This window comes from Chelonia mydas, chromosome 1, assembly GCF_015237465.2.
Source record: "Chelonia mydas isolate rCheMyd1 chromosome 1, rCheMyd1.pri.v2, whole genome shotgun sequence".
NCBI classification, from domain to species: Eukaryota; Metazoa; Chordata; order Testudines; family Cheloniidae; genus Chelonia; species Chelonia mydas.
In genome coordinates, this window is record NC_057849.1 from 301,639,867 (window position 1) to 301,666,379 (window position 26,513).

The 26,513-nt window shown below is 42.8% G+C and overlaps 1 protein-coding gene across 10 annotated transcripts in view; it reads left to right on the forward strand.

Annotated features, from left to right (window-relative positions):
• ST7 (suppression of tumorigenicity 7) overlaps positions 1-26,513 on the forward strand; it is a 228,779-nt gene that overhangs the window by 129,908 nt on the left and 72,358 nt on the right. For all 10 annotated transcript variants that reach the window (XM_037888913.2, XM_027820569.3, XM_007053115.4 and 7 more), the window contains 6 exons: positions 3,368-3,527; positions 11,611-11,665; positions 12,258-12,373; positions 13,701-13,776; positions 16,269-16,423; positions 21,679-21,776. In XM_037888913.2, the coding sequence (XP_037744841.1) occupies positions 3,368-3,527; positions 11,611-11,665; positions 12,258-12,373; positions 13,701-13,776; positions 16,269-16,423; positions 21,679-21,776 (660 nt within the window). The remainder of the gene's footprint in view (positions 1-3,367; positions 3,528-11,610; positions 11,666-12,257; positions 12,374-13,700; positions 13,777-16,268; positions 16,424-21,678; positions 21,777-26,513) is intronic.

Genomic DNA, 26,513 nt, shown 5'->3' on the forward strand with positions numbered 1-26,513 from the left:
GCCACTTTCAGTATGACTATAGACAGTACAATCTCCTGCATTTTCCCAATGTCAAAGACTTTGACTATTTTATTGTGCTCCTTATTTCTGATGTAAAGAAGAAAATCCCCTGTGGACACAGGTCATTGAACGCTCCTTGCTGGACTGCAGAGAGCCAAGAGCTCCTCCACAAATATGATCAGTGTGGAGACCCAGAAACTGGAATCATTGGATGCACCAAGGCAGAAATGGTGACTTCAGTGTGTAGAAGGTCTAAACTTCACACACTCGAGCAGACACGCCTGAAATCTGCTTGAGACACTGGGGGGCTGCAAATCCCACACAGGCCACTAAGCTGCAGGTGAAACCGACGCCATTGCTGCTAAACTTTTGTGGACATCAAAACAACCAGTGGACAAACTGTATCTCAGATAAGTCCAGCATCAGCCTTGGCAGGTGATGTCCAAATGTGCTCCATTGTCCCAATGGATGTTGACGCAGTCATTGCAGCCACGAAATTGGGAAAAGCAGCAGGAAAAGGTGGTATCTCTGCTGAGTTCCTATATAACCTCGGCCCACTCGCATGGAAATGGAGGATGCAGCTTTTCACCAACATTCTGGAGACGGGTGAAATCCCCCCCCGTATGGAGAGAGGTCAAGGTCATTGCATTCATAAAGCCTGGAGAACCTGAAGATCACTCCTCTAGTTATAGGCCAATTTCCCTTTTGAGCACCACCTGCAAGGTGATGGACTGTATGGTTCTGAACCGATTCAGGCCCACTGTGGATGCCAGCTTACTCAAGAAGCAAGCTGATTTTCGATCACACTTGCTGCAACCAGTCCTGGCCCACACTACAAACATGGAGACTGGATTCCAAGGAAAACTCAAGACCCAGTACTGCTTTCATAGATCTGTCAGAGGCATGTGACAGAGCCTGGAAGGGATGGTCTGCTACTGAAACTGACCAAAGTGATTCCCCCTGTGCAGAATCTCAGGTTGCTGTACACCATGCTTAGTGGCTGAAGGATGCATGTATACCTTGCAGGTTAAATCAACAAGCTGCTCACTTTCTATAATGGGCTACCAAAAGGCTCTGTACTTGCTCCAACATTCCACAAGGTATACGCGAGCGATATGCTTGAAAAAATAGCGCAGAAGTTTGCGTATGCTGATGATTTGGCACTCACAACTTAGGCCGGAAGCTTTAAAGAACCGTTACATCTGACCTTAAGATCGTGGAGAGCTTCCAAAAGTGGTGGCTAAGACCAAATCTGAGCAAATTGGTTGTCTCTATTTTCTACCTTGACAGTAGAATCGCACAAAACACTCCAACTGTTGAGTTTTCTGGTGAAAGTTTGAATTATGACCCAAAGCCAACATATCCTGGTGTCGTTCTTGACTGCACACTGACCATTCGTGACCACCTCAAGAAAGTAGCCTGTAAAGTAAAGACTCGCATCAACATTACTCAAGAGTCAGCAGGAACAAGATGTCTTGGTGCTACAAACACCAGCCTTTCCCCTAGTATAATCAGTTGCAGAGTACTGTGCACCATATACACTTCTGGATATGCAGCTGAATCAAACCATATGAATCATTGTGGGAACTTTAAAATCAACATCTCTACCATGGCTTTCTGTATTAGCAAACATCAGAGTTCCATTGAAATATAGCCACAGCACGACAACTTAAATGCATTGAAACTATCCAGAACTTCCCATCCGGCAGGTTATGGATAATATACTCCAACGATGCCAGAAATTGCAAAAATCATTGTGGACCACACGTGACCACTTCATGTCTCTGGATCTGGCCAGTAAATGGCAAAGTGTCTGGACCTCATCTATCATTCCAGACAAGGACCTTATTACAACAAGGCACCCTTCATGTTTTGACTTGCCACGTAGACTTTGGTCCACATTGAACTGCATCTGAACAAACCATGAAGATGCAACTACTTGATGCACAAGTGGAAAATCAGACTCCCCTTTGTGTGACTGTGTTGAGAACATCCAAACCATCAAACATATGATAACGCAGTATTCCGAATATGGATTCAAAGGTGAATTGGATGATATCCACAATGTCACAGAGGAGGCCTTGAAATGGCTTAAGGACCTACAACTCCATCAGTAGAACGTTGTTCTGCAGATGCCATACGCACACACGCACGAGAGAGAGTTCAGTAGAGTGTCATCTGGAGTGGGAGAACTAGAGGGGTGGTTGTTCATTTCCCCATGAGGACACATGAGGATTGGGGGAAGAAGCATTCCTTATCTGACAGATGGGATGGAGAGGGAGCAACTCAGTACCATGATGACCTGAAGGGTTATCTGTAGGAAATAATGTGGGGTCTGAGTAGAGGGGACTGTAGTTGGTAGTAGAGAGAGGCTTGGGAGAGAAGGTGTTGAGTGACTCTGAACCACCAAGTAGAACCTGAACCTCCAAGTGGCCCTGCAGAAATTGGTTTAGTGCCAGCCCTCGTGAACAGAACCTGCAGGTTGTCTGAGTTACATATGTGAACTTAGCCCTACAGTTTTCAATAAATCTACTGATTAACTCATAGGGGAAAAATAAGGATTAATAATGGGCTGATGTTTTGTACAGAGTTTTGTAAGCAGTTTCAAGTATTGGGAAGGACTATACTCAGAAATATGGAAACACTAAAAAAAGAAAGAAAAAAGGCCATTCATGCACAGTTTCCAACTTAATCAATATCAAGAAGTACTTCAGATTTTTCAAGAACCCTTTACTTGAATCATTTTCAGCCCTGTTACTATACAGAAGTTTGGCTGCTTAATTCAAATATTACTTCAAAACCCTCTGAGATTCTCTCATTACTAATGTGTGTGTTTATAATTTTTTCAATCAGAATGGATTTTTACATTTATCTGAAAGAGTCTTCATTTTCAGATCTGATATATATTGTTTCCTGCAACACACATGCCACTGCCATCAGAATATATTTTTTTATTTTCATTATTAAAATATTAGGATATATATAAAATTGTCCTGACAATGAAATCTATTAGTCGGTGAGATAATTTCCCAAGGGAAACCACTGGAGATTATAATACCAGGACCAATCCTGCATTGGCAGGGGATTCATTAGTGGTTCTGTAAATATGTGTGGGGACGGAGGTATTGATTAGATAATAGGAAAGCCAGAGTCTTTTTATTTTCATCTCTTTCCTTTTATGGCTTCTGAGAAATTCTGAGTGGTAAATGAGAAATGTTAAGAATGGATAAATAAATGCTAAGAAATGTAAAGTAAAATCTAAATAGATGTGAGAGCATTAATGAAAATCATATGCATTAGACTCCATGGAGAGCATGGGAAGACAAAATATGCACTGGTAATGTGATATCCCCTGCTTCTGTTCTAGATATTTGAGTGGTGGTATTTTCGCAAGTATGGGACATCATTCATTGAGCAGGTCTCTGTGAGTCACTTGCGCCCTCTGCTGGGTGGGGTGGACAATAACTCCCCCAACAACTCTAACACAAGCAATGGGGACTCTGATTCAAACCGACAGAGTGTTTCAGGTAAGAGAAATCCTGTCTGCTGCAAACAATTAACTGTGAACTTGACTCTTTTTCTCTCCTGTTTAACTGAAAGAAATTGGTGGCTTTTTACTATGCTTTCACTGCAGAAGAATGATAAAATATCCGCTTTGGTCACACTGAACAAATTACTTGCCTGACATTCATTCAAAATCTTCACTTTAAATTTTAATTGGTCTGCCCTCATTGTGTTCAGAAATTAAGTCATAGCTCACTCATATGTTAAAATGATGACTTTTACTGTTTATTAATGCTGTAAGCCTGCTTCCAGGAAAAGCAGAGTGAAAACCAGCTGTATATACATACGTCTGTTTTATTTGTTTGGTGTGGTTTGGTATTTAAATTGGATTAAAATTTGGGTGAAATAATGTGAAAACAACTGCAGTTCACTTTGTATGGTGAAAAGCTGACACCTTGGTTTTTAAAATTCAAATGTCTTGAAGTCAGTTTGTAGGGAGAAAAGCAGAATTGATTGTTTATCTAAGGAATTTATCCAAGGAGAGTGAAACATCTGTGATTATTAGTGAATGAAATATTAGTGATTAAGGTCCTAATACTGCAAAGAATTACTCACATGTGTAGAGTTAGGCATGTACTTAAGTCTTTGCAGGATCAGGGCCTAAGAAGATGACGCCTGAAAGTCAAATTGTGTCCACGTCTAAATAGCACCACAGGTTAATTAGAGGAAGTAAGACATCCTTTGTACTCCAGAAATACACACACACACACACCCCTTTCCTACATCTCCACTGAAGGCATGGAGGGGGAAGCCTGGTCTTTATACCTAGCGTGAAATGTTGGCCTCATTGAAGTCAATACTCCCATTGAAATCAATAGAGCCAGGATTTCACTTTCAGTGGGTGCAGATAGCTGGAGAACAGGTGAATGGAACAGCGAGTAACCATCTGCTGCTAGTGTGGACCAGCGGCAGACCAGAGCAGAATTGTACCTCCCTGAGGTACTGCAGAAGTGGTGCAGCTATGTGCCACCCTTACATAGGGCAGGTTGTAAAACACAATCTTACCCTCAACCATGACCATGTAAGGCTAACTGTAAAATTGTCTTGTTTTCCAATAAGAGAAATTGACTAATTGCTCAGAGGTAATTATGTCTTCCTAAATACTGATTGCTCGGATTGTATTAGCATAAACCAAAGACAGACATTTCCCCTATACTTCAGAAGTTTCTTAGAAATGACACACATTCTTTTTACATTATTGTTGCAAAAGGCAAAGCAATTCCCATTTCTTTTACAGAAATGCTTGTTTAATGAGTCCATTATCAAGAGAATCACAGAAAGATCTCAATAATACTTATCTGCTTTTGCATTATATTATTTTTAACTTAATGTGAATAGTTCGTAAGTACTGTTTGCTTTTCATTTTAGTAAGAAGTGGCAGCACTGTGGTTTGCAATAGCTTAGAGGCTGGTTCTGTTCCTGGCTGTGGCATAGATTTGCTGTGTGACCTTGGGCAAGTCATAGGCAGCTAGATTTTTGAAAGAAGCCTCTGTTTTTTGATGCCTAATGTGAGACACCTTGGGCCTGGTTTTCTGAGGTGCTAAGCACCTGCAGCTCCCATTAACTTTAATGAGAGTGCTGGGTGCTGCAAATCAAATCCATGGTGTCTCAGTACCCAAAAATTGAGGTCCTCAAATTCAGTGATTGCTTCTAAAAATGTTGGCCTTAACTGTGTTGTGTCTCTCTAATAACAGCTGTATTATCTCTCTATACCCCTGCCATTTCTGAAGTGCTTTGAGATCCTTACATGGAAGGTCTAGAGGTTAAAATTGTTATTTATTTGTATCATTTTGGACACACGTGCATTTGTTTGCTCTGTACTCATGTGAAGACAGCACTAGCACAGAAGAAACAAGCACTGTAACGTAGTGATGAAAAGGAGGGTTGTGATGTGGGTACGGTATTGGACTTGAATTTAGAAGATTGGGCTCCAATTCCTGCTTCTCTCAGAGACTTCCGGTGTGTGCAGATCACTTAAAGGCTGATTTTCAGAGGTGCTCAGTACCTGCAGCTGCCATTGTCTCCGGTCGGAGCTGTGGGTACTCAGCACTTCTGAAAATCAGGGTCTTAATCTCTCTGTGCTTCATTTCCTCGTCTGTAAAATGGGGACAATAGAACTTGCCTGTTTCATGGGAGTGTTCTGGGGATAAATGCATTATTGCTTCCAGGGTGCTTGGGTACTCCATTGAGAGGGGCTGTGTAGGTATATAGACACAATACCAGGGAGGCCAATATATTTTCTTTCTAAGAGACTGTTGAGGAATCAGATCTTACAGAAATGACACTATGGTCTGTGCTTCCTTAGATTCATCAAAATCCATGTCTCTGTTTCCCAGTTCATATTTTTATGTAGAAAAATGTGTGACTTTTCAAGACGTATAACTGCTCTTTGTTAAGAAAACTGCAGATCCCTTCACACACACATAATTGTTTTGGCCCCATCTTGCTGTTCAACACATATGTGTTAGGCCTTGTCTACACTAGCGTGTAGGGTACAGGCACTACATATGTAGCAGCATGCCACAGTGACAAGCAGGCTGCGTCCACACTGTGGTTTGTAGCTACGCATCAGTGAAAGGCTCTAGCAGTGAGGAAAGGCTCTGGCAGCTCGGAGCATTTCCCCACTGTCTCCCCCACTGCCGGAGTCCTTCCCTGCTGGTGGAGTTTTTCCCTGTGGTGGGGGAAGGCTCAGGCAGCAGGGAAGCAGCAGGACATTATGCTGCTAAAAACAGCAGTGTAGATGGGGGAGGCACCGCTTGGGCATGTAGAGAACCATGTAGGGTACATATGCTAAACTTCTGACATCTCTGTACTCCACTCGCCTAAGCCACGTCTCACCATCTCCACTGCTCTTTATGCCCATGCTAGGGGGCATGCAATGTAGGTACTCTACACGCTGCTGTAAGGAGTGTGCAATGTAGACATACACTTAATATTAAAAACCCATTTAGCTTTCCTTAGGGTTGTGTCTCTAGAATCATTTCAGACTTCATTAAATGTATCTCCTCTTCAGGATGTTAAAATATGTCAGAATTAAAGAACCGAGGAAAAGTCTGTGAAAATGAAAAAAAATCAATAAACGAGAAAGGGTCTTTGTTTAGATCTGCTACATTTATGTCAGTAACCTCCATCATGTTTCTTGTTAAATCCCGGTAGAGTATATTTCACTCCTGCTCATCAAGGTTTATCAGAAATTCAACGGAGTTCACAAGTGAAATACGTCTGGTAGCCTCAACAATCTTGGTCTCCACTGGACATTTTCTACATTATGAAACCTCTATACAGCTTAGCAAAGCTCAGCAGTTGACATTCCCATCTCGGGAGAGTTAAAAGTCTTACGCAGCAGCAGTGTTGTACTGTGGACCAGGGTTGGACTGCATTGATAGAGAGCATGGGAAAGTGCAGCCCATGCCTGTATGTGTCAGTGCTTTAAACCACACTTCAGCAAGTCCAAAATTTACCCAAAATTTTATAACAGACACTGTCAAACCTCTTGCCAACATTTTCTGCTGTAAGGAAATAGCTGAAAGAGCTCTTGCGTTTCAATTTATATGCTCTGTCATAGAAGTGCCGTGTGATAATCGCTTGGTCTCTCTGTGCCTCAGTTCCCTACCTGTTGAATGGGGACGATTGCCCTACCCTGCCTCACAGGGGATATTGTGAAGATAAATACATGCAAGACCGTGAGGTGCTCAGATAGTGTGGTGATGGGGTCAGATAATTATCTAAGATAGATAGAGTATTCCATCAGAACCACTTCCACCTTTAAGTCCTCTTTCAGGAATTCGATAACATCTATGAACCTGGGTGCTGCACCTTAAGAAGGACATGGATAAATTGGAGAGAGTCCAGAGGAGAGAAACAAAAATGATAAAAAACAGTTTAGAAAACCTGACCTATGAGGAAATGTTTAAAAAAAAACTGGGGATATCTAGTCTTGAGAAAAGAAGACTAAGGGTGCACCTAATAACAAGCTTCAAATATGTCAAGGGGATGGTGATCAATTGTTCTCCATGTCCACTGAAAGTAGGCATAATCTGCAGCAAGGGAGATTTTGGCTTAATCTGCATCAAGGGAGATTTTGGTCAGATATTAGGAAAAACTTTCTAACTATAAGGGCAGGTAAATCCTGGAATGGGCTTTTAAGAGATGTTATGAAATCTCCATCACTGGAGGTTTTTAAGAACATATACCTGTCAGTGATGCTCTAATTTATTTGGGTGTGCCTCATTTTAGGAGTCTGGACTTGATGACCCCTCAAGATCCGTTCCACCCTATATTTCCATGATTCTAGGACTGTACGTTAAAGCCTGTGAATTCCTTAATAATGCCATCATATAATCCCTCTGGAACACCTGCATGGTGTTCATATCTTCCAAAAAAATAGTACTCTGAGCATCACTGTAGAATGAGTGCCTGAAAAGATACAATACTCTTCCATAAGACCTATCTAGTTATTCAGTAATTGGGACACTACTGTGATCTGTCAGTGTGCTATAATGTGATGTAAGAGATGTGCTTTCCAGACTATTATAAATCAAAATAGGGATATTCCCTCTAATTTCTAAATCTAAATGACTGAAGATGTCTGTTTTATGTTTGATTCCCCTCCATTTTCTTATGCTGGCATTTGTTTATTGGAGTGTAGCAAATATCCTTGTCTTCAGAATACCAGGACTACAGCTGCTCTATTCAGACTCTGTTATGAGCTGATGCAAAGATAGAAACAACAAAGGGAGCATCTTGTATAACCAGCTAAACTAGTGCCCAGTTACTCCCAGGATAGGAGAGACTGGAAAGGCAGTAAAACACCATTTTTTCCCCATTTGCACCACCCCAACCAGGTGTTCTGACTTCTTATGCACCCAAGGATTTAGTCCAATAACTTTAAAGTTAAGCAATCAAGCAAAAAGAATGACATCACAGTCATCAAGCCAGTGTTAACTGCCTTCTTTGCTATTTATTGCAATCAGAGTAACCGGACCATTTAATTATTCTTCAGGGACTGAGATGTCTGATTTTACCTTAATATGTACTATGGTTTGAAAAATCATATTTTGTATTAATCACCAGAGACAAGCTTGGCAAACAACCACCCTCTCCAGCTATACTAGAGGATGGTTGGAAACTGTTCAAACACCTCTGTTGTTGCAGGCGTATAGTCTTCTAACCTTAGCTGACTGCTGTAGTGATTTAGACATGAACAGGGAAGCATTTATCTTCTTCTAGTGTTGTCTTTATTGTTGCAATGTTTTGCTATCAGAATGTAATATTGACGTGAGAATTTTATTGCAACAAAATCTTCCCTTTTTAACGACTGCCACTGCTTTTCCCTTCCTTTTCTTTTTTTCTAAAGAGACATTGCGAGCCTGCTTAGGCCCCAAATCTTACTTTCCTTAGAAGTGATGTAATCTAATGAAGAGACTGCTTTGGACATTAAGTACCTAAAATATAGCAGAAATCCTCCACTCCATCACCAAGGGCCAAATTCGAGTTCAGATGCTTCTACAGTGTGGAACCACAGCTGGAGATAATACAGCTCAGCAGGGCTGTGGGCTGTGGAGGACCTACCCCTATACTGAGGAAGGGAGGTGTTACATTTGGAGGGACTTCATCAAGGAGACCAAATAAGGACTCCATGCCAGCCATTCCCTCTTGCTGCCTAGGAGGGCCCAGTCCTCTGATCTGGCTGAGCTCTGCTCAGCACAGAACCCAGAGGGATGGGAGTGTAATAGCAAATGTAGTCATGTTAACACCTTTATTCTGCCCTGTAGTCATGTAACACCTTTATTCTACCCTCCAATGCCAGGGCACACCAAAGGCCAGTATGGAGGAGCAAAGGGGTTAAGCCAGGATCTGTTCAAGGCTGCTCTAAATTACACCTGTCTGTTTTTAAACAGAAATATTTCATTAAATGTGAACTATATTTTATAACTATTAGAACACCCATTACAAATATAGAGGAACAATAATTAAATTAATCCCAGGCCAGTGGTCCAGAGATATCCAACATTCCTACAGAAGTAACAATGCACTTCCCCTGGTTGGCTTTCTATCACTGATCTCCACTTCAGTCTGAAACAAGATTACTTGTGGCTAACAACTCATTGATAATGAAACAGGAAGAAAGTAAAAAGTGCTCTCCCGCAACCATGTTTTTCTCCACCGGTGTTTTTACTCCCTCCAAACTCCTGCTTTTTGCCACATCACTATGTCTTACACATAAGTTATCTAATTTAGGGGCTGACCCTGAGAGCTGTTGACATCTGCAACTCTATTTTTCAGACTGCAGAAGGAATCACTGCAAATTTATGCAAGATGCTTTCTCTCCCTGCCGTTCCAACACCACTTCTCAATCAGCCCTGGACATAGCAATGGAGAACATGAAAAAGAGCACTGCTTGACTCCCGTTCTGTATTTCTGTTTCTCATTGTTGTATGCAGTGTTGTTATATCCATGTCGCTCCCAGGATATTAGAGAGACAAGCTGGGTGAGGTAATATCTTTTACTGGACCAACTTTAGTTTTGTCTCTCTCACCAACAGAAGTTGGTCCAGTAGCAAGATATCCCCTCACCCAGCTTGTCTCTCTATTTCTCATTGTGACAGACTAGGGTATTCATTGTGTCTCAGTATCAGGCCTCCATATTATAAGATGCATAGATTAGATACCTTGTCAACTTACCATCATACTGTAGACTTTTGCTGCAGTGAGGTCCTGGTGAGTTGACATGATGCCATTGACATTTCATAGAAAATTTTCAGGTTGACATTTGGTTGTGATGAAAAGTAGCCTGATAAAATGTCTGTGACACAATATGGCTGGCAAAACAAGGCACGACAAGTTCTTGCAGTGACTTGCGTGATGTATATCACAATAAATGGTCTGCAGCAAAATTATTTGCTACCACACAGTGCATCTCTGAATCTTTTGGATGCAAATATTGGGTTTGATTCTGGTCTCACTTTCGTTGGTGTAAATCAGAAGTGATTCTGTTGAAATCTGCGGAGTTCCACTGGTATAGAACTTTTGCAAGTGAAACCAGAATCAGGCTTTTGTATTTGGAAAGCTGTAGGAATTAATGCTATTAATCTTGTAAGCTCTGTTTTAAATGATGTTGTTGTTGGGGATTTTCTTGTGTCTCCCTGCCTGTGAGATGGATTTGGAAAGAACATGGGGAACTTGTCATCTTATTTTATTTTTGTATAAGAGGAGCAAAACATATGAAACTCTTTTAGTGTTCCCAAGCCTTTGCCGTGAACTTTCCTCTGCCAATCAATCTTAGCATCCCTTGTCAATCGTGGGATGGTTATAACTCAAGCAAGGTCAGCAGCTGGTGCCACAGGTTTTGGTTTTTTTTTTTAATTTCAAATGCTGAGGAGGAGTTAAAGCAGCCAATTGTAGCTGAGAGTCTCACTGATTTATAACAGTAACTAGACAATGAAGTTTGCCTCTAGAAATAACAAGTCCATAGGGACACGATTAATTACAGGATTTTTCAATACAATAATCCAGATATGATCCTCCCCCGCTGCCCCACACTCATTATGGTAAATGTGACACCTGGCAGTAATCAAAACAATCGTTTTAATCTTCCATTTGGAACTTTGTTAGGGGTAGTTTTCTTGAATGATATAATTTGTTAACCCTAAATTATAAGGAAATCATTGTTTGAAAGGGATAGAGTGAGAAAATACATTTACCTGTATCTTCATGCCTTTAATTTGCTGTTTGGTTGCATGGGAAATAAAAGCAGACTACCACAACTTAGAATATCAGGGTTGGAAGGGACCTCAGGAGGTCATCTAGTCCAACCCCCTGCTCAAAGCAGGACCAATCCCGAATTTTTGCTCCAGATCCCTAAATGGCCCCCTCAAGGATTGAGCTCCCAACCCTGGGTTTAGCAGGCCAATGCTCAAACCACTGAGCTATCCCTCTCCCCCGACAACTTGTTAGAGGATAATTGGTGTTTCTGATGAATGTCAGTATTAAGGTTGTAATTTGGGGGAGTTTCATTAATATATATTTCTATTTCTCCTTGTGGCAGAATGCAAAGTGTGGCGAAATCCATTAAACCTATTCAGAGGAGCTGAGTATAACCGGTAAGTGTCACAGGAGTCTGCTGTGCAGTAGCATAGCCCTGAGAAGCACACGGAGAACATTCTAAATACCAAGCAAAATACTTTTTGGGCAGCGTTCAGCTATGCCTCAAGTTTTCAACCCGTGTTCTCTACTTGATAAATCTTTTTGAATGGGAAGGAATTTAGCTCCATTTTCAGGAGCCCAGTAATTCTGCAGTTTCTTATACTGTTAGAACACCTACAAATCTAAATGTTTTAAATGTGTCTGGTATTTGTTAACAATACAGTGGCAGTTCAGTTCAAATTGATTGTAACAGAGTAATTGAGTGGGTTGCAGTTAGCTTCTATAGGTTTTAACTTTTGAATGCGTCTGTATTCATTTCCAATGTGTACTTTTCAAGATACTGATTAGCCTATATGTAACTACTGTAGCTCCTTCAAAGTACAAGAAAATACATTGTAGAGAACAATTATACATTGGTAGGGAGGTGGACTGGATAAACTAATAGGTCATGTCCATCTCTCATTTCTAGGATTCCCCTTTAGTATAGATTTGCTGTATGTGTGTCTTCTTATCTAACCAAAATGTCTGACTTTGTTGGTGCCTTTACAGATATACGTGGGTGACAGGAAGAGAACCTTTGACCTACTATGATATGAATCTTTCAGCTCAGGATCATCAAACGTTCTTTACATGTGACACAGATCATTTACGGCCTGCAGATGCCAGTAAGAAAATGAGCTTTTTCTGAGTGTTTAATGGTAGTTTTAGACTGGGGTTAGCAGAAATTTGTCTCAGGGATCAACTTTCTTCAAACAGACGAGCAAAGGCAAGGGCTTGATCATATTTCAGTGATGCTCCTCTGGGTAAAAAATTGGGAATTTGTGGAGTCCGATTATTAATGTGTAGATTTCAAACAAATAATTATTTACTTATGTGCCATTTATTGCTTGAGAGATGCTTCACTATATTTTGTACTGCCTGTCACTAAAGCCATTCACATTTACAAAGACTCAAGTTTCCCTCCACTTCCAGCAGTGGTTTCTGACATATACAGAGGTAAAACAAGTTGTTAGACCATCTGGTGCAATGCCGGTTTATACACTCGGGGTCAAATTCAGCCCTCATTTACACAGGAACTATACCCATGTAAGTGAAGTAGAACTCAGCCCTATGTTTTACTGGCCCACTGAAACTGGAAACTGTAGGGAGCAATGGAAACCGGAAATGATAACCTGCTTAGATTCAAGAGATTCTAATTGTGTTAAATATTTATTGAATAAAGCATTAGATAATGTACTCTGCAATGCAAAACAATGACTTACAGATCCTGAGCCCCTGCCCCATGGTCTCTCTGCCTCATGCTCAGTCCCAAGCTCTTACCCTGACAGGAGTCAGGCTGAAGAGCACCATCCCCATCAGGGGCCAAGCAGTTCTGGGACTCCCAGAATCCATCCTCCTTCTGCATCTCCACTTCCCAGGAAGCACCAAAATTCCAGATCCAATCCTCCCACCCTCCTGCGGACTGGGGGTTCCCAGTGCCCCTCAGCACCAGAAGGACTGCAAAGGGAGGTGTGTGAGAGAGAAATGGCCACGCAGGTGCATGGGGTCACATTCAAATTTGACCCGGCCACCCCTCCATCATGAGGGGTTCCTTGCTGGGTCTAATTTACAGTTCTGGTCAAGGGCCAAGGCGGGGGGGCTGGGCCCCCCTGAAACTCCTCTTGTTGCACCCCTGCTGGGAGGAAGAGGGTCCCTATGCTTTCTCCCTCCCCTTTAGTGCAACAGTGCAGCTCTATGCATGATCTAGCCCTAGTCCCGATTTAGCTGTAAACAAAGGTTTAATTAAATGAAAGATTAACCATAGGGATTGAGGAGAGGAACTGAAATTGATTATGTGTCTTTTGAGTGACTGGCTGAACCTCCTGGTTTGTGAAACGCTCAGCAGTGAGTCAGACTGAAAGCAATTCACTGAGTTGTTGTTGTGCAGTCAATTCTCCCTGTTAATGCTGCAGTGACTGACATGCCACCATTTTGCTTTGTTTTAATGAATAGTAATGCAAAAAGCCTGGAGAGAGAGAAACCCGCAAGCCAGAATTTCTGCAGCACACGAAGCCTTGGAGTTGAACGAGTACGTGACAATAACATTAGGATTATTTCCTGTCATTTAAAAATACACGGGATAATAGCTTAGGACACTGATTTTTGCCACAAAGATTTTTATTCTTAGTTACAGGCCTGTCGCAGAAAGACCTTGACACTGGGAGGAAAGCCAAAGCTGTATATTGTAATAGTTCTGCATTTATAGAAGTGGACCTTATGGGAGGGTATAGGTGCTGGGGAAAAGCTGCAGGGGATAAGTTCCAGGCACCCATAATGGATTTCCTGACATCTGGTCATTTCCTCCTTATCTGTTTGTGTGTGGCATAGCATGGCCCCTTTGGCACTTGCTGATACAGCAGCCATAGGCCCAATCCAAAGGCCAATGAGATGTCAATGAGTATGTTGAAGTATTAAACAAGTTGCCTTGTGATGAATGATGAATATATTTGGCAGAGGAGAGGTGGCACCAGATAGTTCCCTATTGGAGTTGGGGATAGGGTGACCAGGTGTCCGGTTTTCGACTGGAACACCCGGTCGAAAAGGGACACTGGCGGCTCCGGTCAGCACTGCCAACCAGGCTATTAAAAGTCCAGTCTGCGGTGCTAAGGCAGGCTAGTCCCTACCTGTCCTGGCTGGCACTGTGCTGTGCCCCGGAAGTGGCCCGCAGGTCTTGCTCCTAGGCAGGGTGGCCACTTGGCTCCGCATGCTTTCCCCCTTCCTCCCCCCACCCCCGGAGCACCGGCTCCGCACTAGTGACCTGGGGAGGGGCAGTGCCTGCGGGCGAGAGCAGTGTGTGGAGCCTCCTGGCCCCCCCTCCCCACTTAGGAGCTGGACCTGCTGCTGGCTGCTTCTGGGGCACGCGCAACACAGTGCTAGGACAGGCAAGGAGCCACCTGAGGTAAGCCCACACCCCTGCCCCAGCCCTGAGCCCCAACCCCCCAAACTTGGAGCACCCTCCTGCAACCCAAACCCCACATCACCGGCCCCAGCCCAGAGCTCCCTCCCACACCCTGAACCCCTCATCCCCAGCCTCACCCCCTCCTGCACTCCAACTCCCTGCCTCAACCCACAGCCCCTCCCGCACTCCAAATCCCTCATTTCTGGCCCCACCCTGGAGCCCATACCCCCAGTTAGAGCCCTGACCCCCTCCCGCACCCCAGCCCAGTGAAAGTGAATGAGGGTGGTGGAGAGCGAGCCACTGAGGGAGGGGGAATGTAGTGAGTGGGAGGCACGGCCTCAGGAAGAGGAAGGGCAGGAGCAGGGCCTCAGGAAAGGGGAGGGGCTAGGGTGTTCAGTTTTGTGCAACTAGAAAGTTGGCAACCCTAGTTGGGGATGGAGGCAAGAGCAAAAGAGCTAATATTTATTTATTTATTTATTTATTTGATATCATGTAAAAAACATGCAAGTCTATGGGATTTTTATTGTCCATGAGTCCACTATTAATTGTTTTAAATGAAAAATCATGGATTTCTATGATCCCACAATAAGTTCATTTCAATGAGACTTTCTTGGCATGACAAGCTATACAAGTGCTACAAAAGTATATAAAAAGAGAATGACTCCACTCAGATATCTGCCAGAAATAGTTTTACATTCCAGGCTAAGGTAAACCAACTGCCTTAATAATAGTTGCCCAACTTTCTTTATCAGAAAGGAGAAAAGGAATAGTTAATTCCTGGACAGGAATTTTCTTGTGGACCGGACAAAGTTTAGAAAAGTTTGCATGAGTAGTAAAATATAGGCCTAAACCTGGTCTATTCAAAGGAACCTCATGTACAAGAGAACCTATTATTTTCCACCCATCTATTGATGATCCTGTGAACCAGAGCTGGAAATTGATTTTATTTTTCATGATGGCTCTTTTCTGCCTGTGTGGGGCATGTCTTGTGTCTGACTGACACACTATGCTCTGCAGTTAGTCTTTCACTATACTCCTAGTGTTTGATCCCTTGTCTTCTCTTTGGTTCTTTTTCTCTGATTTTTCTATCTACATAAAACAATGAACAAATGTAAAATATTATCATATGATTGAGTGAACATGGCTTTATATTGTATTTACCTTTGTATTTTTTCTTATTTTATTGTAATTGGTTTAGTTCTTTGTTTTTTTTCATACAGCAAAAACATTTAATTTTAAAAAGATCAAAGATGTCCCATATAATATTCTGACAATAATAATACTTAGAACTAAAGATCTCATGTGAGTTGAGTTGATGATGTTAGGACCAGATCTGACCACCCTTATTTACATAAAGCAGTACTTTTACTTCACAAGCAATTTCATTAGTTTCATTGGGACTACTCCAGTAGTAAAATATTCTTCTGCACAAGTAAGAATCTTGAATCTGGCCACTAATGTCATTACTTTACAAAGATTTATCAAAAAGGAACCTGAACAAAACAGAATTTCTTGTATATTTGATATATCCTTGCCCGTCCGCATGTGTTTTTGTTTGATAGCTACGGATTGACTTCGCTTTCTCATGAATTATTGCTTTTTGTCATTGATCTCATCGACAGGTGTGCCACTGCTTATATCCTCTTGGCTGAAGAGGAAGCAACAACTATTGTGGAGGCAGAGAAGCTGTTTAAGCAGGCTCTGAAAGCAGGAGAGGGCTGCTACAGGCGTAGCCAGCAGTTACAGCACCATGGAGCCCAGTATGAAGCCCAACACAGTAAGCCTCTTTGCAGTTTCTTTAATAATTCTAGAGAGTAAGAGGAGAATTTCTTCAGTCTGCTAGGAATCTTTTTATTCAGGCTTGACTTTCTCCTTTCCCTTGCACATAGTTTAGTCATTTGTACCTATGTGAAGTGAGAGTAAAATGACATCGTTCACTTCACAGAAGTGTTTGTGAGTACTCAAGGTACAAAGCAATGGAGAATTGGGAACATCTTTAACAGTGATCGGAATTTGGTCAGAGTCTTTATATTCTCTTTCAGTTCTTTTTGCCTGGTTTTCTCATAATCTCAGCAATGATACAAGTAAAAATATAAGTCATCATTCAGGCTGTGATTCTGTCACGGAGGTTGTGGAAGTTATGTATTCTGTGACTTTCCACGGCCTCCATGACTTCCGCAGCTGCAGCAGCCAGTGCAGCTGGCTGCGGGGCGCCCAAGGAGCTGGCCCCAGGGCAAGCCTAGCAGATGGTGCAACTGGCCCTGGGGCCGCCCCAGCAGCAGCAGGTATAGCTGGCCCTGGGGAGCGGCCTAACAGCGGTCCTGGGGGCAGCCCCAGTTGTGGGTGGTCCCTAGGGCCAGCTGCCCGGGGCTGCCCAAGCAGTGGCTGGCGCAGCTGGCCCTGGGGACCACCCAAGCAGCAGCGGTCCTGGGGGCAGCCAGAGCAGCAGCACCGGGGAGCCCCCAAGCATTGGTCCCAGGAGCAGCCCCAGGGAGTGTCCGCGCAGCAGCAGTCCTGGGGACGGATGGAGCAGTGGCCCCGGGGAGCACCCAAGCAGCAGCAGCCCTGGGGCAGCCCTGGAGGCCATCACGAGAGCGGTCCCTGGGGGCCTCGGAGCAGTGGACCACTAGGGCCAGACAGCACCCACCACTGAAGCAGGGGCTACCCAGAGCAGCGTGGCCCAGGAGCAGAAATTTAGTAATGGGTATTTGTAGTAAAAGTCATGGACAGGTGACGGGCCGTGAATTTTTGTTTATTGCCCATGACCTGTCCATGACTTTTACTAAAAATACTCATAACTAAATCTTAGCCTTAGTCATCATTTGTTGTTTGAATGTGTCCCAGTCAGAGCTGGCAATGGGCAGCGCATATCAGAAAAAACAGACAGTCACTATAGCCTGCATTTTCAAAAATGACTAGGGATTTTGGGTGCCCAAATGTAAAACACTTTAAAGAGATCTGATGCTGAGAATGTGCTGAATACCCAACTTTTGACAAGCAGGTCTGTTTAAGGTGACTCAAATGAAGCACCCAATTCTGAAAATTTAGGGCTATATTGTTGGCGGCTGCTAAGGGACAAATGAATATACTTGGTGGTGGGGCTGGGAGATCTTGTCTAGATGGAATGAGTGCTTTGCAAGTTGTATCCATTCATCAGTCTTTCGCCAGCTGTAAGAGCCAGTGCATAACAACTTAATTTTATATGGTAAGGCTATTGAGACCCGTTCACTAAAGTGACATTGGCAAAGTGAGACTGGTTAGATTAAGAGAGATCCCTATGTGGGCTGAACAGAAACATAAAACCAAACAGAAATATAAATCAGACACTGGAGTCATAGGTAGCATTGATCAAAACTTTTAGATTTTTTTTTTTGGTAACTAATTTATTGACTAGGTTTGATAAAGCATATGTCGTGGATATGACAGGTACATGATGTTTATTAGGTGCTTCATATACTTAAATATATATATATAAAATGTCAGTGCCAGCTAGTGAACAAAAGATTGTGAAGCCACCAGATCTAAATTATTCTTGTCCTACTAAAGAGGTAAAGGAGAAAGCCAGTGAAAAGCATAAATACAAGTACAATTCATTCCTCAGGAATGCAAATTCACATTGTTAGGCAATTTCATATATTTGGAAGATTACCTATAGAACTCACAAACAGTGGAATTTTTGACAGGCCTCTATGATCTTTGGTCCCAAAAGCACAAACATGAAATTTTTTAAAGTTTATGATATTATTTTATATCCTTATTGGATCTATAATAGTATTTAGAATGATACATTCACAAGTATTTCTCATTTTTCAAGAAAATAGGTACTTATAATACTTGACCTCTCCAAGCATCTTTCAGGCACCAGCAGATTTATGGTTCCCCATGGAATCTTGATTCTGCTCCTGTATGCATCTATTCAGTGCTCTGAATAAGGCAGAAGTTATGTGGAAAATATAATATTTGATCATGTATTTAAAGACTGTCATAATGCATGTGAACAAGGGACCCCAATTAAGACACTGTAAATCTGGAATTTCCTAACTTTCAAGTGCTGGCCTTTGCAACCTAAATAAATGGAGTGGCAGTTTCTATGTTATTTTAAAGGAAAAAATAAAAATGAATTCTATTAAATACAACTGTAACTTTTCCTGAGGAACAAAAGCGAGAGAGAGGCTATCGCAATTAACAGTTTATATCTCAGCAAAAGCTGAATGGAATTTCATGGAACAAAAAAAAAAGACACTTCTGTAGCCTGAGGGCATTCCCCCTCTGGAAGATCAAAGGTCTACTGCAAATAATGGCTTCTCAAAGAGAAGGTCACAAGGGCCTTTATCAGAGAAAGTGCTAAGCATACTAAATGTACGGGTCCTTAACCATTCCCCCTAAAATAGATATAAATATGACTGGACCAACTCTCAGCTTCTAAAAATAGCAGTACAAAGAGGTAAGCAATCAGCTCTGTATGGAGAATGAGGGAGTTCACCTAGTTAAGCAGCTCACTAATTTCCCTACATGTATTCCCCCCATTCCTCTGACAACAGATGAGTTTGGGTCTTCATAGACTGTGTGGCCTTGTGGTGAAGGGACAAGTCTGAGAGTCAGGATACCACTAGCTTCCTGTTTGACCTGGCTGTGTCTACACTAACAATTTTCTTAAGATTTCCCATCTTTGCACTACCACATGTGGTAGCAATGGTGTGAAAGCGAAGCGTAGACAGGCTGCCGCATTTTAGTCACCGTGTCATCTAACTGTACTCAGAGCAAGTCTACATGGCGCAGTGGTTCAAATGCTGGCAGTCACCAGGGCTGCCTGTCTATACTAGCATTCTCATTGTTGATACCACCTATGGAGTCGAACCAGCAATAGTGCAACTGTGGGAAGTTTTAGGAAAATTGCTAGTGCAGACAAAGCCAGAATTACTCACTTTCCCCCATCTTTAAATGTGTGTATTTAAATGTGTTAAATACTTCTCTACCTCACAGGAGTGTTGTGAGGTTCAGTTCATTATTGAGTGAGATACAGGTGAAGGCCTGTGCACCACTTAATTCCTACTTAAAATCTACTCTAATGACTGATGCCTAAACAGTGTGCTGACCCTTTGCGCAAGGGTGAGTTTCAATGCTAAGTATTTCTTTATTATTCTGTTGCCAAACCTTCATGATGCTGTTGGGATGGAAAGGAGTGGACATGTTAGTCTTTCACAAGTAGGATCCATGATGTTCTTTCTTAAACACTAGCAAATGCCTACATTTATGTGTATGTGTACATACATTCGTGCCCACACAATATTTAATGTTCTAAACCAGGGGTTCTCAAGCTGGGGGTCGGGACCCCTCAGGGGTTGCAAGGTTAGTACATGGGGGGTCGCAAGCTGTCCGCCTCCATCCCAAACCCTGCTTTGCCACCAGAATGTATAATGGTGTTAAATATATATTAAAGTGTTTTTAATTTATAAGGGGTTGCACTCAGAGACTTGCTATGTGAAAGGGGTCACCAGTACAAAAGTTTGAGAACCACTGTTCTAAACAGTGAAGCTTTGATTTTTCAAAAGTGACTAGTGATTCTGAGTGCCCAAGCTGACACACCTTGAAGGGGTCTGAACTTTAGAAAGTGCTGTCCATCCTTCCTTTAAAGGGCCTTTTAGATATACCCCAAATCTCTAATCACTTTTGAAAGTCTTGGCTTAAAGGGTTATCTTGATGTCATAATGAGAAAATACACTTGACCATTTCTTCAATCAGTATAACTCTTAAGGAGTCCCAGTTTGACAGATATACCCTATTAGTTACACCATATATAGATGTTGAAAACAGATGTAACTAATGAGTCTTTTATTAAATATATAGGACTCAGTATAGAGATAAGGAATTACATAATATAAAATACAGCTGAAGAAATTCCTTATTCTGCATTATTTATTTTCTCTTCTAAAGTCAGACCTTTCAACCTGTTGCTTAATCTATTTGAAAAGTATAATCACAGCTTTAAAATAATTTGTAGGTACTTGGAATGTTTTCAGCACACATCTTGTTCTTGTTATTAAAGACTTGAAAATGTTAGGACTATTGTCTCAAAATCTTTAAAGGCTGCATGTTCTACATGAAGATAATCTCTAGCAGGTGTGTTATATTTTCTTTATATGGTAATTTTATAGACTATTAACTATATGCACATTTCCTGTTGGTCCAAAAGCATGTTAGAAGGACATATTGTAATTATAGTCAGAGAATGATTCTTGGTTCTCCCAGAAAGAATAAGACAAGAATCTAATGGCTTATCTTCCTCGAGAGCCATTGCTGCAGCTAGTTACTTTGTGGTGCCTTCTTTGTTATCAGGGCATTTTCTCTTCCATAATATTGTCATATCTGGAATCTGTTAATTTGCCATCCATAATTGGGTGCTCTTGGGATCTGAAGATGATTATGATGTCACAAGCAATAGGGCAACAGTAATGTAAAGCAGAAGTTCAAAATGAACTGCCTTTCCTTATAATGAACGTATGGTGTTTAACCCATACAAAGCCTCATGCAGAAGGTGACATTCACTTTTCTAGCCACCCTGTAGCAGCCTATTATCTTTATCAAGTGTTGTTTGCTATATTAGTTGATAAATAGACAAGTAGAGCAATTTGTTGCTAACTGTAACACTGTAAATTTGTTTTATGTATTAATTGACTAGCCTTCCCCTTCTTTGATTATGTTATATGCTTAGTGTTCTCATGTTCAGAAAACTTCTATAACTTGAGGGCTAACTGTACTCCATAGACATGGGACCAAATGATGCTCTTATTAATACTAATGTATATCTGGAGTAACTCTGTTGACTTCAGAGGAGTTATACCAGACCTAGGCCAGTGTAACCAATAACAGAATTTGGCCCATGCTCTTCATTGCATTTGCTGTAGTGTCCTTGTTGATCAAAAATGATAAAAATGCAGAGGGCCAGCTTCAGTTTATACTATGTGGGGATGTTAAATGGACCTTTGCTTTAGCTCTTCTTTTTTAATCTTTTTTTCTTTTTCCCTTCTCCAGGACGGGATACTAATGTGTTAGTATACATTAAGCGGAGGCTGGCAATGTGCGCAAGAAAGCTGGGAAGGACCAGGGAAGCTGTAAAAATGATGAGAGATGTGAGTCTGGATTTGTATTTATACTAAGGCTACGATTTAGTCATGGAGGTCACGGCAGTCACGGATTCCATGACTTTTCCAGACCTCCGTGACTTCTTCTGCTTCAGCTGTCAGCAGCTGAAGCTGGGGCTGGAGGCGGGACTGTGCATCCCTGCCCTGCTGCAGCTGGGGCTGGATGGCTGGAACCAGGACCCTGCAGCCCCTGCCCTGCGGCTTGGGGGCTGGGAGGAGGGGGCTGCAGCCAGTCTTTGCGCCCCTTTCCTGCAGCTGTGGCCAGCTCGGGAGCGGGGACTGTGCACCCCCCACGGCTGCACCCCCTGCTGCGCTCAAGACCTGTGGTTTCCATGAATTTTTGTTTATTGCCTGTCCGACTTTTACTAAAAATAACTGTGACAAAATCTTAGCCTTATTTATAGTTGCATGTAACTCTGTCCTTTGAAAGCAATAGCATAGAAATGATGTTCAGTTTGCTTGCAGATCACACATATAGCTGGCGGTAAGAATGCTGCTGATAGGTTTTTGAGTCTAATTTGTATATAAACTAAGTTAAAAGAAGATTATTAAGGTTGCAAGGTAAAGTAAGGAAAATGCTGGGAAATGCCAGGATTCAGGTTGCTTGTGCAATCTTAATTCAACCCCCTTGTTCACATGCGTTATGATGCGGTCTTTAATTACATTATCACATACTATTTTTCCACAGGATCCCTGCCTTGTTCAATTCATAGAATGGATGATGTTGATTTAATGAGTTCAATACATGAGCTTTATCTATACTGGTCAATGTGTGGCCCATGCCTTATTTACTACACACCATTCAAATCCTGCTTTGAAAACAGAATTTTTAATTTCCTCATGGTCTTTTCTATAGCATTCATCACTATAGGATTTGAGTGCTCCACAAACAATTAATTCAGTTTCACAATACCTCTGTAAAGTAAGTGGGTATTATTACTCCCATTTTACAGATGGGGAACTGAGGCACAGAGATATTATGGTCAAAAGTATCCTTAATGTTGGGTGCCTAATTTGAGAGACCTAGCTCCTGATTTTCCAGAGTGCTTAGTATTATATAGCCCCTTTTACGTCCTTAGCACAGCTCCCATTGACTTCATGTGCAGGTGTGAGTGCTCAGCACTTCTTCAAATCAGACCCCAGGATCTCAAGTAGGCACCCAGAAAATGAGGAACACACAGTTACTGACAACCTGTGAAAAGTTTGGTTTAAGTGACTTGCCCAGCATCACATAGGAATTCTGTGGCAGAGGCAGGGATAGAATCTAGTTCTCCAGGACAGAATTCAACTGCCTTAACCATGAGATCGTTCTATCTCTTCTTGCAATCCCCGGCCTCATTCACTATACATCTTCCAATTTCTGCAAAACATGGAAGCGGGTGTCCTACAGACAACAATCCCCTTCCCTACACAACCTGATTCATCCCCAGGATAGGTCCATGCTGTGCACTGAATGACACAGGGGTCCTGTGGAAAATGTAATTAAATTTTGTATTATAAGGCATATGAACAAGGGGGCTGAATTAAGATTGCATGGTCAGTCTTAACTTTGGCATTTATACTTTTTGGTGGTTGGTTTTGAAACTTTAATGTTCTTTTCAATAGTTTAGAGACACAATGAAAATTTCCTATGTTTAAAAAAAATGGAAAAATTGAAAAAAAACAAACATTCCATCCTGTGGATGGATCATCATCAGATATACAGCACAATCCTCTATCTCTTGAGCTAAAGGAGTGACCAGTAACAGTAGTAGGTTGGCATTCTTTATATGAACCAGTTCCAGTGGTGGATGAGACACTTTGCCAAAAAGTTTCACAGATAATTGCTAGATGGCAAAGAAATATTGAAACTCCGGAATGCAGGTTCTATAGGGAAGTGTACTCAGTGGTTACAGACCCTTCTGCCCTTGCATCTCCCAGCTTTCCATATCCCCTTCTTTTCCTATTCCCCATCCCTTTCCCTAGCTCCTGCCTTATCTCTCCCCTTTTGCTATCCTCCAGGGTTACTCCCTGCTCAGTGCTTAAAGGTTACAATGGGTTGCAGGCCCAGGAAATAAAACTTATAAAAAGGGAGGTGGGTCACTGAGGGGTGCACATTTTAAATACCACCTGAGAGAAAACCCCCTTTGATTGGCTACTTTCCCCACTTGCCCACAGGAAGAGCAGCAAATCAGGGTTGCTGCAGGAAGCAGGCAGAATTCTCTCCCTCCCCTCTCAGGAGAGGGCACCATTGTTACAGGACGGCAGAGGAGGCAGCAGAAAGAGGCCAGTAGCTCAGGGCTGCTCTGCTCCCCCCTCTCCTTCTGTGCGGGTGCAGTGTGTTGGCACCTCTGTTCCTTTCCCCCTCATCTCTCCTTATTGGCAGCACCTGGCTGGGGAGAGCAGGGTGAAGAACCCCAGTGGTTTCAGGAGGCGCAGAGGTGAGGCTGGGTTAGGGAAGGTGGGTGGCAGAATTGATGTGGGAGTAGCATTGATGGAGGGCTGTGGAGCGGCAGAACTGATGTCTAGGTTGGAGTGGGGAGAACTGATGTGGGGAGAGAATTGTTGGGGCTGGGGCAATATTGACTTGGCGGTTGAGGGACAGATTAATTGCTGAATAGGAGGACAGGTAGATATTGGGGTGATGATAGCCCCTCCCCCCACTTTTTTCAGGCCAGTTTAATTAGTGTCCCCATCCCTTGCTCCTCCCCACCCACCGTTCTTCACCCCTCTGCATTCAAATCAGGCTGTTTCCTCCTTCCCCTCCCTGCTCCCTGGGTGCCAGCAGGAGGAGCATTGAGAGCAGGGGGGAGAGAGTTTTTCTGTGCTGTCACTTCCTGTGCCTGGTGACACAGTCGCCTCAGGCTTCCAGGAAGAGCAATTGCAGGGAAACACATCTCAGCCCATGCAGTCCAAGGATGGAGGGTACTCAACTGGTCTTTGGGGATAGCACATGCACCGTCCAGTCAACCCACAGGAGCTCTGGGGGAATGGAGAATGCTCAGTGAAGAAGGAATCTTTGGACAATTTAGCTGCTCAGATCTAACAAGTCTCTGCTTTTTCCCCAAATTTTCCCCAAACCGTGTGTCCAGCCCTCTCCTGGAACACTCGAAATAAGATTTGTTCGCTCCTTTAAAAGACAAAAGCACATCATAGCTTATTAATTTAACTAAGGCAGATACACCCTTCCCTTCAAACACAACAGTGAGTTGGTTTATAATAAAAATAAAACAAATTTATTAACAATAGGTCATAGGTTAAGTGATGCCAAGTAAAAGAAATAAAAGTAGAGATGGTTACAAGTAAATAAAAGTGAAAACACGCATCTGAAAGTCTGAAACTTACTCTAGCAAGATACAAGCTTTGTTCAATGTGGTTTCTCTCATCAATCTTCCTTCTTCCCAGGCATGGCTGACTTTCCCTCAGTCAGGACCTTCCACAGAAGTACAAGAGGCTGCATGTTAAGGCATACATTTTATGACAATATTAATCACCAGTTTGTCATGGGCTTTCATGAACACCTCACTTGATAAACTTTTTATAGTAGAGTAATATTGTAGACAATCAGCTGATTCAATGGCTTATCACTAAGGCTGCGAGTCTGTCAGAGAGGTCACAGAAGTAACGGATTCTGTGATTTTCCATTACCTCTGTGACATCTGCAGCAGCAGCAGTTTGGGGGTGTGTGAGGGGGCTTGGAGCTAAGGGCAGGGTGTTGGGGGGATGTGGGGCAGTGCTTACCTTGGGGTGGGGGGGCTCCCCAGCTCCCATTGGCATGGCCCTGCAGCTCCTTGGCAGAGGGGCTGGGGGCTCTGGTCGCTGCCAGTGCCTGCAGGCCCTGCCCCCGCAGCTCCCATTGGCTGTGGTTCCCAGTCAACGGGAGCTGTGCAGCCAGCACTTGTGGCAGGAGCAGTGCATGGAACCCCCTGGCCCCTCCGCCACCTAGGAGCTGCAGGGACACATGGAGCCAGGTAGGGAGCCTCTGAAACCTGCCTAACACCCTCCCCCCCCCCCCCGCACCAGCGGGGGTCCCGGGCCACCTCCCTCATCACCCGCGGTGTCCCGGACCGCCCCCCCTCAGAGTACCCACGGCTCCCCGCCCAAGTTTTAGTTAGGGGTATATAGTAAAAGTCATGGACAGGTCATGGGCTGTGAATTTTTGTTTATTTCCTGTGACCTGTCCATGACTTTTACTAAAAATACCCATGACTAAAACGTAGCCTTACTTATTACTTGAGGTTCAGACCCCCTGTCTTTATAGCCAAAGCAAAGGTTCTCCCCTCTCGCCCCTGGAAGTTGTCTCTTCCCCCTCTTGTTAGATTGATAGCTTTGTTTACCTAATATGTTAATAGACTGTCATTGTCTCTGCCTGATGACTAAGCTGGTCAGAGAAGCAAATATACATTCCTTTGTCTAGGGCAGACGGGTTTACCAATTCCCCCTGACATGCCTGGCTTAAACACATTTTAGTCATCATTACAGCATATATCCATAACTCTTAATACACATTGCATACATCCTTCATGCAAGAGTATTAATGATCAATCAAGTTTATTAGTTTTCTAGTGACATATTACATGACACCTTTTAGATACAGATTATAACCATAGTGAGCTGGGGTACAGTGAAATGGTAGGCCAGCTGAAACTTATTACCTGATCCATTGAGCCCCTTGCCTTCTAGCACTGGAATGCTCTAGGGGTCGCAGTCACCTGTAATGTTGATGATTTGTAACATTTATCTAAT